Source organism: Suncus etruscus, chromosome 11, assembly GCF_024139225.1.
Source record: "Suncus etruscus isolate mSunEtr1 chromosome 11, mSunEtr1.pri.cur, whole genome shotgun sequence".
In the NCBI taxonomy this organism is placed as follows: Eukaryota; Metazoa; Chordata; class Mammalia; order Eulipotyphla; family Soricidae; genus Suncus; species Suncus etruscus.
Genome location: NC_064858.1, coordinates 28,755,229 through 28,768,996, shown reverse-complemented (window position 1 = coordinate 28,768,996; position 13,768 = coordinate 28,755,229). Strand labels below are relative to the sequence as shown.

The following is a 13,768-nucleotide window of genomic DNA, read 5'->3' as shown; positions in this document are numbered from 1 at the left end:
ACAGGCAAACGCCTTACGTGCTATACTATGTCTTCAGCCCTTTCCTTATATGCTTTGATTTTGAGTAAAAAAATCAAAGTTGGGCCGGAGAGATAGCATGGAGGTAAGGCGTTTCCCTTTCATGCAGAAGGTCATCGGTTCGAATCCCGGCATCCCATATGGTGCTTGCCAGGAGCAATTTCTGAGCATGGAGCCAGGAGTAACCCCTGAGCACTGCCGGGTGAGACCCAAAAACCAAAAACCAAAAACCAAAAAAAAAAAAAAAAAATCAGTTATTTTAGACTGCTAAATATTCTGACTTGACAAAAAATTTATCTTAAACTTATTTTAGTGCATGTTTTCTTTATCATGTGAATTTTTGTTTAATTTTCACAAAGTAGGATTCTTTTCAGGATAGTTCCTTTTAAGATGGAGGGTTGGAGCGTAAGGGTCACCTTGCGCAGTTTTTGTGCGTTTTGTTGGGCTTCCCATTTCATGCAAAGCATGGGGCCTCGCCCTTTGCACTCTTTCCCCTGTCCTATAATTGTTCTCAGTTTAGGAAAGGATAGGAGGGTTTTCTGACTCAGGTAATTGTAGTAGAGTCATCTTGCACAGGTATTGGGGAGCTCTTGTCACTGCTAAATTTGACATGCATCCAGTCAGAAAACTGACATTATTAATAGGAGGAGGGGATATTTCATTGTTGGTTGTTAGATTGTTACCTTCCCATCCCAGTCAGCTGCCTCAACTCAATAATGTGGAGCTGTTAGGATGAGAGTTGTTCATGCTCCTCGGTTTTGTATCTATATTGATTTAACATTTCACGTTACATTTTGCTTCATAAGGTAATTAGATACTTTTAATGAATGAAACACTATTAGTATGCCAATGAGAATAGGAAATAAAAAATTGTAATTTGGCAGTTTAATTGCTTTATCTATTTTATAACAAATGATCAGCACTAATTAGATCTTTTTTTAGTTAAGGAAATAAAAATTATAATTTGGTAACATAATTGCTTTACCTATTTCATGACAAATGATTAGTACTAATTAATATTAAATCTTTTTAGGTGAGGGTCTAAAGCACTGCTCAGGATCCCCCAGGGCCACGCCCCGCAATACTCTTGTATGAGGTGTGGGCCACCCCAGTGTGACTCAGGAGACACTTTGGCACCGTGGCCTATGCAGGCCAGGCATGTGCTTCAGGAGTCTGTAAGCCATTTTTCTGGCCTCACACTAGACTTCTGTGACATATTTCTACATTTAGAGCTTCGTGGGTCCTTGGAATTAATACACACTTGTTTCCTCTTGCAGTGGATAGAGAATATAGACAAAGGCCCACAGTCCCATTCCTAGAGAATATAGTCAGTATTTTGTCGACTTCCCTCTGAATGGCTCTCTGTCAAGGGGCTTCTTTAGTCAAGAATTGACAGGGGCTACATGTGTAGGAGGGGAGTGGCCAGCTTGCATCTCGCTGAAAGTTCAGTAGGTTCAATAGAGGAAATGTTTTGGTTGGCTCATGTTTAAATTTTAAAGGGCTCTTGTGAAAAGTCTTACATTGTATTCTTATGGTCTTTGTGGATAAGTGATAAGTGTTATGACTCTTCTTTTAACAGGTGTTTGTTTGCTTATGGAAAGGTTGTAAAGTCTATAACACTCCATCCACCAGTCAGAGTTGGTTACAGAGGCACATGCTGACCCACAGTGGAGACAAACCTTTTAAGGTAAGGCTGTGAACTTCAGCTGAAGTCAATTCCTTTCTTCCCACTATTCTGCTTCAGTCCCTTTGTTCTTTGGCCAGTCCCAGTGGTCCTAGGAGGTGCTCATGTCTCTTTGCAAGAGATTGCTCCTGAGAGTACTTGGGAGCTCACGAGGTGTCGGGGATCAAGCCTTTTGTTTGGGGGAGGGGTGCTGGAGGCCACTAGAAGGATAGCGGACAGTGCTTGGGAGGGCATATAATGTTGTAGATTAAGCGTGTGTGTGTGCGTGTGTGTGCGTGTGCGTGTGCGTGTGTGTGTGTGTGTGTGTGTGTGTGTGTGTGCACTCCCATTCCTGCACTTGTTTTCAGAAGTCACCTTAGTTGAGGCTATGGTTGAGTGGTAGTAGAGCCACATGCCTTCCTCTGAGGCCAAGGATAGCTGTTTACCTCCTTTCTCAGCTCTACCTGAATGGTTGCCCCCATAACAGCGAGATGGCCTCCACAATAGCTACAACAGGAAAGGAAGTCACTTACCTTTTTTTTTTTTTTATAAATTTGTTAACAAGGTAAAAAAAAATAGAAATAATTTACATTGGAAAAAATTTATTTCTGTTTTTGTTTCCTTATTTCCCTTTGCCCTAAGCACCATTACTTCTGGGAAATTCTTTTGAGTTTTTTTTGTAAAAAAAAAATATTTGTAGACAAATATCTAAGAATTATTTTCTCTCCTTTGTTACATAAAATTTATTATTATTATCATTATTATTATTATTGTTGTTTTTGGGTTACACCCGGCAGCGCTCAGGGTTTACTTCTGGCTCTACGCTCAGAAATCGCTCCTGGCAGGCTCGAACCGTGGTTCGTCCTAGGCTAGTGCTGGCAAGGCAAACACCTTACTCTAGCGCCACCGCGCCGGCCCCGCCTATACCTTTCTTTAATGCACGCTTTATCTCCATGATATCTCTCTGGCCCCTGTTACATAAAATTTTAGCTCATGTACTGCCTATACCTTTCCTTTTTTTTTTTCTTTCGGCTTTTGGGCCACACCCGGTGACACTCCTGGCTATGCGCTCAGAAGTCACTTCTGGCTTAGGGGACCATATGGGACACCGGAGGATCGAACTGTGGTTTGTCCTAGGCTAGCGCTGGCAAGGCAGACACCTTACCTCTAGCGCCACCACGCCGGCCCCGCTTATACCTTTCTTTAATGCACTCTTCATTTTAGACTAAAATATTACAGTCCAGGGGCCGGAGAGATAGCACAGCAATGTTTTCCTTGCAAGCAGCCAACCCAGGACCTAAGGTGGTTGATTCGAATCCCAGCGTGCCAGAAATAGCTAGGAGCTATTTCTGAGCAGATAGCTAGCAGTAACCCCTGAGCACTGCTGGGTGTGGCCCAAAACCAAAAAAATAAATTTACAGTCCAGAGATTCCATATGTCCTGTACTGTTTCTCTTTCTGCTCACACTTGTACATGCACCTGTACCTTTTTATACTAGAAAGCTCTCTTCTCTCTCTCTTGCTCTCTCACTCTTGCTCTATTGCACACACTCCCTCCTTCCATTCCTCTCCTCGACAGTGGTTGGGTTACTCATGACTCCTGACAATCTTAGGAGGACTATATGTGATGCCAAGGATCAAACTAGGGTGGGCTGTGTGCAAGGCAGACATCCTACTTGCTGTACTACCGCTCCAGTTAGAACTGTCTTTACAGGGATTTGTAGACAATATTCTCCTGCTGTGGGTGTTTTATTTGTTTTGTTTTGTTTGCTTTTACTTTTGGGCCACACCTGGCAATACTTTGGGTTTACTTCTGTCTCTTTCCTTAGGAATAGCTCCTAGAGGTGCTCAGGGAACCGTAAGGGATGCTTCATGCAAGGCAAATGCCTTACAACTGTACTATCATTCAGATCCTGATCAATGTTTTCTTTTTCTGTGTCATTCTCTTCGTTGAGAGTGCCTGGGGTTGCACACATAATTGGTCATGGTTCCTGCTGGACATGAGGGCCCACACATGGTAGTGCTGCTGCTCAGGATGCAGTTCGTGGCTACATTCAAGTTCAAGTTCTCTACTGCTGGGCTATCTCCAGACACTGACTGTCCTCCTCTACTGGCTCCTCCTCTCCCCCCCAATCAGTATCATTGTGTCCCATTAGCATTGTGTTCTTCTAGCAATTTATTTTTTTAATTTTGGCTTTTGGGGCCACGCCCGCCGGCATTCACTGGTTACTCCTGGCTTTGGGCTCAGAAATCGCTGCTGTTGGGCTGGAGAGATAGCATGGAGGTAGCACATTTGCCTTGCATACAGAAGGACGGTGGTTCAAATGCCGGCATCCCATATGGTCCCCTGAGCCTGCCAGGAGCTATTTCTGAGCGTAGAGCCAGGAGTAACCCCTGACCGCTGCCGGGTGTGACCTAAGAGCCCCCCCCCACAAAAAAAATTGCTCCTGTCAGGTTTAGGGGACCATAAGGGATACTGGGAATGGAACCAGTGTATGTCCCAGGGGCTACAATGCTAGCATTTATTTAACCAAGGCACATGAGTTCTTTTTGGGGGAAAATTCCATAAAATGTTACGTGCAAGTGGGGGCTGGAGAAATAGCACAGTTGTAGGGCATTTGCCTTGAACACAGCCAATTCAGGACAGGCACAGCCAATCCAGGACAGGCGGTGGTTCAAATCCCCGCATCCCATATAGTCCCCCAGGCCTGCCATGAGTGATTTCTGAATGCAGAGCTAGGAACCCCTGAGCACCTCCTGGTATGACCCAACAACACCCCCCACCCCCCACTTTACCCTCAAGTAGAGCAGAGGCCACTTTAGCATTAGTTTTGTTTTGTTTTGAGGCCACACCCCGCAGTGGTCAAGGTTTTTTCCCTGTCTTTATGCTTAGAAATTACTCCAGGCAGGCTTGGGGCACTGTATGGGATGCCAGGGATTGAATTTGGATTACCCGTGCACAAGGCTGATTAGAAATTACTCCTGGCAGGTTCGAGGGGCCATATGGGAGACAGAGGTTTGAACCTGGGTTACGTGCAAGGCAAATATCTGCTGTGCTATAGCTCTGGTCCCACCATTGGTGATTTTGATAAATGGAATAAAATTGTCCTCTCTTTGGACTGTGCTCTAATTTACAGCTTAAAATGTCTGCCTTATCCTTAAGCCTCCAGAATGTCAAGACTTTTTGATTTTTCTCTTTAAACTGATTTATAGAATGAGTAATTATGTTAATTGTGTTTTTAAATCCTTAGCCTTTTTTTTTTTTTTGACGATATTTTTTCCCCAGGGCCATACTTGGTTGAGTTCATGGCTCACTCCTGGTGGGCTTGGGGGATCATTATCTGATACTAGAGTTCTAACCTGGTCGGCCACATGCAAGGTGAGCACCCATCCCATTGTGCTGTTGCTCCAGCCCCATGCCTTTCCCCTTTTGTGTCAGCTGAAGATGTCCGTTGTACCCAGTGGTCCCATATATACCTGGTTTGTTCAGTGGCAGGTTTGCAGATGTACTCACCAAGCGTCCTACTCTGGTGAAGGTTTGTGGTTCTGGTTGTGAGGCTTGCTGAGCTGCAGTACTCACACGATTGCTTTCCAGAAGTGAATTTATAAAACCCCATGGTTTTATAGGGTTTTATGGGGTTTACTCCTATTGATGGTGTTTTTACATTCCAGGCTGGAAATCTTGTCTTGGGATTGTGGAGTTGTGAGGCAGTATATGTGGCAACACTGGGATTTAAGCATGAACTCAGGCTTACAAAGCAAGTTGTAAGCTGCTGGCACTTCAGTACTTCCAGCCATGCATTTAATTTGTCTGTTTGTTTGTTTGTTTGTTGGGTTGGGCCATATCCAGCACCACCCAGGGGTAATTCCTAGCTCTGCACTCAGAATTATTGGTACTCCTAGCAGGCTTTGGAGACCATATGGCAAAGCCAATGCCCTACCTGCTGTGGCCCATGTGTGCATTTTAGAACTGGACCATCAGGACTGCAGGATGTTTGGGTTTGGGCTTAAGGCTTTGATCATTGCAAAGCATGTGCTCTATCACTTAACTTCTCTCTTCCAAACCTCCCCCCCAACCTATGAGTGTGAGCTCTGACTTGGTACTGCTACTTGCCTTCTAGACTAGGATAGTGTTTGTGTGTGCTCAAAAGATGGAAGAGATTTACTATACTTGTTTGGGTATAAGACTAGTTTTGCTTCTCATTGTATTATCATTAATTTTTTTTTTCACGAATTTGACTGCAGCAGTTACACCTCTGCTTGATTATCATGATGCATGTTAATTTTAAATCCTGTACAAATGGGTTTCTTTCCCTAATCTTCTGAGAAATTGTTGATGATTTCTGCGGAGAAGAGAAAAAAATGAAATAGTGATACATTGTTCAGAAAGTCATGAGAAATCTAAAATTGTGTGTGTTTATGCGTGCATGCGTTCATGCCTGCCTGCCTGCCTGTCTCTCTCTCTCTCTCAGTGCTGGGGGCTGTAACTGGTAATGCTGTGGAGAAGGTCGATGGGGAACACTGGGCCTTTCTGCATCCCTTTGAGCTTTTCCCCTGGATAAGAAATCTTTTGATGTTAGGGCACTTGGTGTTGTGCTCACCATTTTGGAAGGAAGGTGAGGTAAGACAGGCAGTTCTTCAAAGGACTACACATTCTTTATTTAGCTTTATGTAGATATAAGGAGATTTATTTAATGAAATGTTCCAAGTGCATTAGTAGTGACCTTTAGAACATGTTCTGTGAAAACATAGATTAGAGATTAATTTGATTTACTCTGAGTAGGAGAAGAAAGAGTCCCGTGGGTGAGTGGGAATAAACTGGACAGAGTGAAGGTGAAGAAATTAAAAGTCTCTTTATTTTCTTGAAAAAGTTCTAGATATGACACTTGAGGTGTAATAAAATAAAGCACAGGTAAGTCTTCCTCAGTTCAGATTTATATACATTTATACCATGCAATCACTCACCTGATGAAGAGTATTTTTGGCAAAATGAGGTCTTGTGTTTTATCTTTGTTATTTCGGTGGTCATTCCTGGCAGCGCACAGCATGGTTGGTGCTGTTCTAACCCAGTAGTGCTATATGGAAGTGTCGCATTGTGATTTAATTTTTATTCTCCTGGTGAGTAATGAGGTTGAACATGTCTCCATGTGCTTATGGCTGTTTGAATATCCTGTTTGGGTTGCCTGTGTCTGTTCCAGCCTTTGTCTGTTGCTTTAAGTGATTTATCTTTTATTATTATGTAAATGTCAGCATATCTTTTACTCAAGTCTTTTTGTTAGATATCTGTATTTAAAATTTTTGTCTGGTTATCCTTTGTACCTTTCCTAGTAGGCTCTTTGAAGCAGGGGTTTTAATTTCATTGAACTTCAATTCACAACTTCTGGAGGCAGAATCACTATGCCTAGGATCACACTGAGGGACACCCACATGTGAGGCCTCTGCTATATTGATGAACGATATTCTAGTCCTGTCAATTTGTGATTAGTCCTTGTTTTTTTTTGTTTTGTTTTGTTTTTTTTTTTTTTTTTTTTTTTGCTTAAAAATGCTTTGCCTTCTCTCAAGCTACAAAGATGAGGAGGAAGTCTTACAGAAAAGCTAGGAGTTTGCTTTAAGGTGAGGGGAGAATAGTCAGGGCAACTATGCATATGTATTTAGGTTATACTTTACATATTTGTTCACAGAATTGTTCAGCCACCAAAACTAGTTAACAGAAAATGCATGCTTTTCAGAAAAATACAAGAATGAGTGGTCATTGTAAGAACTATATGAAGAGGATGCTTTATGTTGGCATTTTGTTTATTTTTGTTTTTGACAGTGCTAGGGGGCTTCTCCAGGCTCAGTGCTTAGATGGGTATTTCCTGGCAATTTTCAGGGCTGTTCAATACCAGTGTTGAACCTGGGCCTGCATGCAAATCATGGGCATTAGTCCTTTGAGTTCTCTCCCCAGCCTTGTAAGTACCAATTTGAAAATATTATTTCAGACCTTAGCTAAGACTAGCAATAAAATGTAAAAGCCATAAACTGCAAATGTTTCTCATGCTGGCTGTTGTAGTGCTGGTTGTATAATGAGCACAGTGGGCAGGCTCAAGAATAGGCATGCTGCAGCCATGCTTGACTGCATTAGGTATATTGACTTATTCTTTAAAGTGTTAGGTTAGGTTATTCTGGTGGTTGCCATTATTTTGTATATGAAGAAACTTAGACAAGTGGAGAGTGAATAGTTTTGAGGACATGGACAATTAGGGGCAGATGGAAGGCTTCCATCTTGAACTATCCACTCTGATTTACACAGGGCAGTTCGTGTGATAGGCGTATGCTATATGGCCTTTAGATTGCCTTGATCTCTTACTGTTAGTCTGACAATAATTGCCCTAGGATAGCCTTTTCTGTTTGATTTTTGTAATGTTTTAAACTTCTCCCTCAAAGTATTTGATTTTACTCACTTATAAAAATGATTTGTACTTGAAATACTTGATTCAAACCTGTTGATGCTTTTGGGGGCTAAGCACCATACCCAGTGAAGCTCAGGGGCGTTTGGGGAGCCAAATGGGATGCTGGGGAATCAAGCTGGGTTGACCACATACAAGCTCCCTACTACTATACTGTTGCTCCTCTGAAATTTTCTTTTGATTTTTGGGCCACACCCAGTGACCCTCAGTGGTTACTCCTGGCTCTGTGCTCAGAAATGCTATGTGCTCCTGTCTTGGGGACCATATGGGATGCCTGGGGATTGAACCGCAGTCTGTCCTGGGGCAGCCATATGCAAGGCAAACGCCCTACTCCTGTGCTATTGTTCTGGCCACCCCCACCCCGCCCCCATCCTATGCAATTTAAAAATTTCTTTTGTTTTTGTTTTTGATTTTGTGGCACACCTGGCAGCGCTCAGGGCTTACTTCTGGCTCTCTGCTCAGAAATCGCTCCTGGCAGGCTTGGGGGACAATATGGGATCCTGAGATTTGAACCACCGTCCTTCTGCATGCAAGATAAACGCCTTACCTCCATGCTGTCTCTCCGGCCCTGCATTTTTTAAATTTCTTAGGGTACTATGCTGATAATATTTTGGGGACCATACTCAGCTCAGTGATTAGTGGGGACACTACTGGCAGTATTATGGGGATCCTTTGGTATAGGAGATTGAATCTGGAGTTCCTGTACACAAAATATGTGCTGCAGCTCTTTCCACCATTTCTGTTTTCCAGATGTACCGTATTTGCCGGTGTATAAGACGACCCCCTAATTTTGCAGTTAAAACATAGGTTTAGGCCTATATTCGCTGTATCGGACAGAACGTTCCTGTACTTGCAACTGTATATACCACAGTGAGCCAGTCACAACAAGCAAAGGTCCAAAGGTTATCCTGTAATAGACTTCCTCTCTGATTCTGGTCAATCTGAGCAGGCTTTTGACAGGGGTCCAGAACATTGTCTAATTTGCATGCATAAAAAGCCTGCTTGGATTGGCTGAGTTAGAGAGGCAGTCCAAGAAGCCTTGCAGTGATTGGTGCAGGATCGAGTTGGAAAATTCGTTTTGTGGCAATATTCAGACAATTATCATTTAGCGGCATATTGAAACATTGTTCGGAATATACTCATACTTGTCATATAAGACGACCCCCGATTTTCGCTTGACTTTTTTTGTTTTAAAAGTCGTCTTATATGCTGGAAAATACGGTAGTCTCTTTACTGAAAGATCTTGGCAGATTATTCTTTAGGGTAAAGCTTGAATAGTGAGTAAGGAAAGGGGACATATATAGACATAGGAACCTGGGTCGGCCACATGCAAGTCAAAGACTCCCACTGTGCTGTCAACTTCAGCCCCTATTTTTGGGTTTTTTTGGGCCAAACCCGGCATTGCTCAGGGGTTACTCCTGGCTGCCTGCTCAGAAATAGCTCCTGGTAGTCCCCCCCACGGGGGACCATATGGGACACCGGGATTTGAATCAACTACCTTTGGTCCTGGATCAGCTGCTTGCAATGCAAATGCCGCCCGGCCCAGGGCTTATTCTTGATTCTGTGCTTAGAGATCACTCCTGGAGGAGCTCATTTGCGTGCAAGGCAAATGTCCTACTGCTGTGCTATCGTTCCAGCCCATAAACCACAGTTTTTATCAGAATTTGCTAGCATGCACAACTAAAAAGCATGCTCTGGGGTGCTGGGTATATTTAACCAAGGTTTGCCTCATATAAGTAAGTCAAGTGATTTATAAGTTAGAAATTTATAAGTTAGTAATTGGGGGGTGCTAGAGAGATAGCATGGAGGTGGGGTGTTTGCCTTGCATGCAGAAGGACGGTGGTTCGAATCCCGGCATCCTGTATGGTCCCCCGAGCCTGCCAGGAGCGATTTCTGAGCGAATCTCCAGGAGTAACCCCCGAGCGCTCCGGATTGTGACCCAAGCCCCCCTCAAAGAAATTAGGTAATTGAACTTTTTAGATACTCTCAATAATTGTACTTCATTTCAACACACATATTTCCCTGTTCTAGTATTTCTGTTTCCTTTGAATCACAGTATTTACTGTCTACCCCCTTACCTGCTAATTTCACTTCCTGAGGTTTCATTTTTAAATAGTTTTAATTATGTGTGCTTGACATTGGCCCCAAACAGCACATTCTGTAAGCACTTTATAGAGTAGATCCTATTTGAGTAAGTTTAATAGTGTTTGTTTTCATGTTTTTATTTTAATCATTTATTGTGCCTTTTTTATAAACTAGACTCTCAGGTGTGGCATGTCTAGGAAAAAACCTAGAACATATAGAGCTTGGCATTGTTTGCAATTGTAGAAATCCTATGGGGTTTGAGAGTGTTCAGATTAGGACTGACTATATAGTCATCAATCTTGATGAATTCATCATAACTTTTCCCCATAGCAACTAGTCTTCTCTAATTCAACCCATGAACAGTCGTTCATAACATCATTGGAATAAATTGTGATAGTTTTGGATTTTTTTTTTTTTTGTGTGGTTTTTGAGTCACACCTGGTAGTGCTCAGGAGTTATTCCTGGCTCCCAGGAGTTATTCCTGGCTCCAGGCTCAGAAATTGCTCCTGGCAGGCACAGGGGACCCATATGGGACGCCGGGATTCGAACTGATGACCTCCTGCATGAAAGGCAAATGCCTTACCTCATTGCTATCTCTCCGGCCCCTGGAAAAAAATTTTTAAATCAATGTAAAATAATTTTTTTTGGGGGGGAGGGATACACCTGGTGGTACTCAGGGCTTCCTCCTCACTCTGCACTCAGGAATTATTCCTTGCAGTGCTGGATTGGGGGGCATATGGGATGCTGAAGATCGAACCCAGATGGGCTGTGTGCAAGGCAAGTGCCCTACCTACTGTATTATCTCTCTGGCCTTGAAATAAGCCCTTCTTTTTAGGAATTAAAAAGAAAAATAGGACCTGGTGTAAGTTGCTGACGAAGAAAAATTATATTTTATCAAATCAAGTGTTTCTTTATTTTTTGGTTTTCGTGCCACACCTGTCAGTGCTCAAAGGCTTACTCCTGGCTCTGAACTCGGGGATCACTCCTAGAGGGCTCAGGGCACCAAGTAGGACGCTTAGAGGTGGAATCTGGGTGGAACCAGTGAAAGGTAGACACTTCCCGCTGTCCCCTGTCTCTGGCCCCAATCAAGTAAAGTTTTACAACTATTATGACCTTCCTGATAGAGGTTGCTTTTTAGTTGTGCATGCTAGCAAATTCTGGTCATTTCTTTTAGGATACAGAGAACTGATATTAATTCATTGTCTTACATCATTCACTGTAGTGGGTGATGAAATTATTTCCCCTGTGGCCTCCTTAATAATGAAGGTTATATTGATAATTGATAAATCTTTTGCTTTTACCCCTGCTTTAATGAGGTATAATTTCAAAGTTGCAAGGCATTTCAAATGGGCATTATGGTGATGTGGTACTCACCTACTGGGAAAGTATTCTATTTAGTCAACTACACACCGTGGATGATCATTTAAAAATCATGAGTTTGGGGAGGGGAGATATGGTTATTGGAGGTGGCGTGACTTGCTTTACAGAACTCTCTGTAATTAATACAAGCTCTTAAACATTTTTTTCATTCTTCATTGCCATTTTATGTATTTGAAGCTTTCATGTCCCTTAACCTGAACATGTTTTTTTTTTTTTTGAGTGTGAACGCAATACCCAGTGATGCTCAGGAATCATCCTTGGTTCTGTGCTCAGGGGACCATTTGAGGTGCTTGGAATTGAATCTGGGCAGGCCTTGTGCAAGGCAAAATATCATATCTTCTCTACTATCGTGCCAATCGCTATTTTATTTTTTCTCTTTTAAAAATCATTACACTCCTGATAGCTCTCAGAGGTTACTTCTGGCTCTGTACTCAGAAATCTCCCCAGGCAGGCTAGGGGGACCATATGGAGCGTGGAGAATTGAACCCGGGTTCATCTACAGTCGGCTGCTTAGAAGGCAAACATCCTACCTCTGTGCTATCGCTCCAGTCCCTCTAATTGCTATTAAAATTTTTTTTTTAATTTATTTTGGTTTTTGACACACTTGACTGCCTGGGGCTTTACTCCTGGCTGTCTTCTCCTAGAGGGCTAGGGGGCTGGTGCTGATAATTGAATTGGGGCCACTTTTGTGCAAGGCAAAGCACCTTACAGCTGTACTCTTTCTGAAGCCCTAGGAAGTTTTGTTGTTGTCATTTTTTGTATAGTGGTCACCTAATTATTTTTGGCAGTTGGCCTACTCATGTTTACTTGGGTAGGAGACATTTGACACCAGGGATTGAACCTAAAGGATCTTGAATTTTCATACTGCTCCTTCTTGGAATAAATTGGGGGTGGGGGGCACACTCAGTGATACTTCGGGGTTTCCTCCAAACCAAGTGCCTACCCACTGTATAATTGCTCTAGCCCTAGATGGGATAGTCTGACTACAGCAAAGACTATCATGTTGCTAAAAAGCCTGAATGATTTTTCTTCCTCACAGAAAAAGAAGTAAACACTTTTTTTTGCTGAAGAATGGAAAGAATCTTGCTATATGTGTACGCAGTTAACAATTAGGAGTTAGTTCTTGGCTATATAAGGTGGATACACCCACATCTCATTACCTGAGTTGCACTCACCAATTGAATTGACTCTAAGGTATGCTCCCAGGCACGGCTGTGTTTAGAGGACGTTTTTTAGTTGATGGGGTGGCACCCAGGCTTAGGAACACTGTTGCGCTGGGCACTTCTGTGTGTGTTGGTGGGGGAGGATAAGAACAGCTTGTAAAGAGAAATTCAGTTTTCCATCACAGGATGAGCCTTATCTGTGAATCTTGTAGTTGATACCATACATTGTCATGACAGTCGCGTTTACCAGTTCAAATTTTTTTTCAGGGGAAAAAAGTATTTAATTCTAGCTTGCTAAGGAATTTTGTTTTTAATAATTTACTAACATATTTATCTATGTCTGATTAGTTTTTAAATACCCAGAGATTTTTTAAAATTATAATCTATTACTTTATATGATCTTTATATTAATAGTATATTTATTATATAAATAGTATTATATACTCTTTTTTTGGGGGGGGTGTTTGGGTTTTTGGGCCGTCCCTGGCGGTGCTCAGGATTTCTCCTGGCTCTGCATTCAGAAATCACACCTAGCACATTCAGGGGACCATAGGGATGATCGAACCTGGGTCAGTCACATGCAAGGCAAATGCCCTACCCACTGTACTATTACTGTGGCCCCAATTTATCCATTTTCTGATACAAAACTCTATTAATAATTTTTCTTTGGCTAAAATGACTATACTTTTATAGGTCTTATCATTTTCCCAATTGAATTTTTTAAAATAAATTTTACATTTGTAGGTTTTTCCTGTTTTCTGGAAACTCTAAAATGTATTAACACAGAATTTAAAAAGTCTTTTGGGGGGGCACACCTGTTGACGCTTAGGGTTACTCCTGGTTATGCATTCAGAAATCGCTTGGGGTGGGGAGGGGACCATATGGGACATCGGGGGATTGAACCACGGTCCGTCCTAGGCTAGCGCTTACAAGGCAGACGACTTACCTCTAGTGCCACTGCTCCAGCACCTAAAAAGTCTTATTTGGGGCTGAAGCAATAGCACAGCAGTA

General features: G+C 42.5%; 1 protein-coding gene across 2 annotated transcripts in view; it reads left to right on the top strand.

The window, feature by feature from the left end:
* AEBP2 (AE binding protein 2) overlaps positions 1–13,768 on the top strand; it is a 76,205-nt gene that overhangs the window by 36,583 nt on the left and 25,854 nt on the right. For both annotated transcript variants that reach the window (XM_049783814.1, XM_049783815.1), the window contains exon 3: positions 1,598–1,705. In XM_049783814.1, coding sequence (XP_049639771.1) covers positions 1,598–1,705 — 108 coding nt within the window. The remainder of the gene's footprint in view (positions 1–1,597; positions 1,706–13,768) is intronic.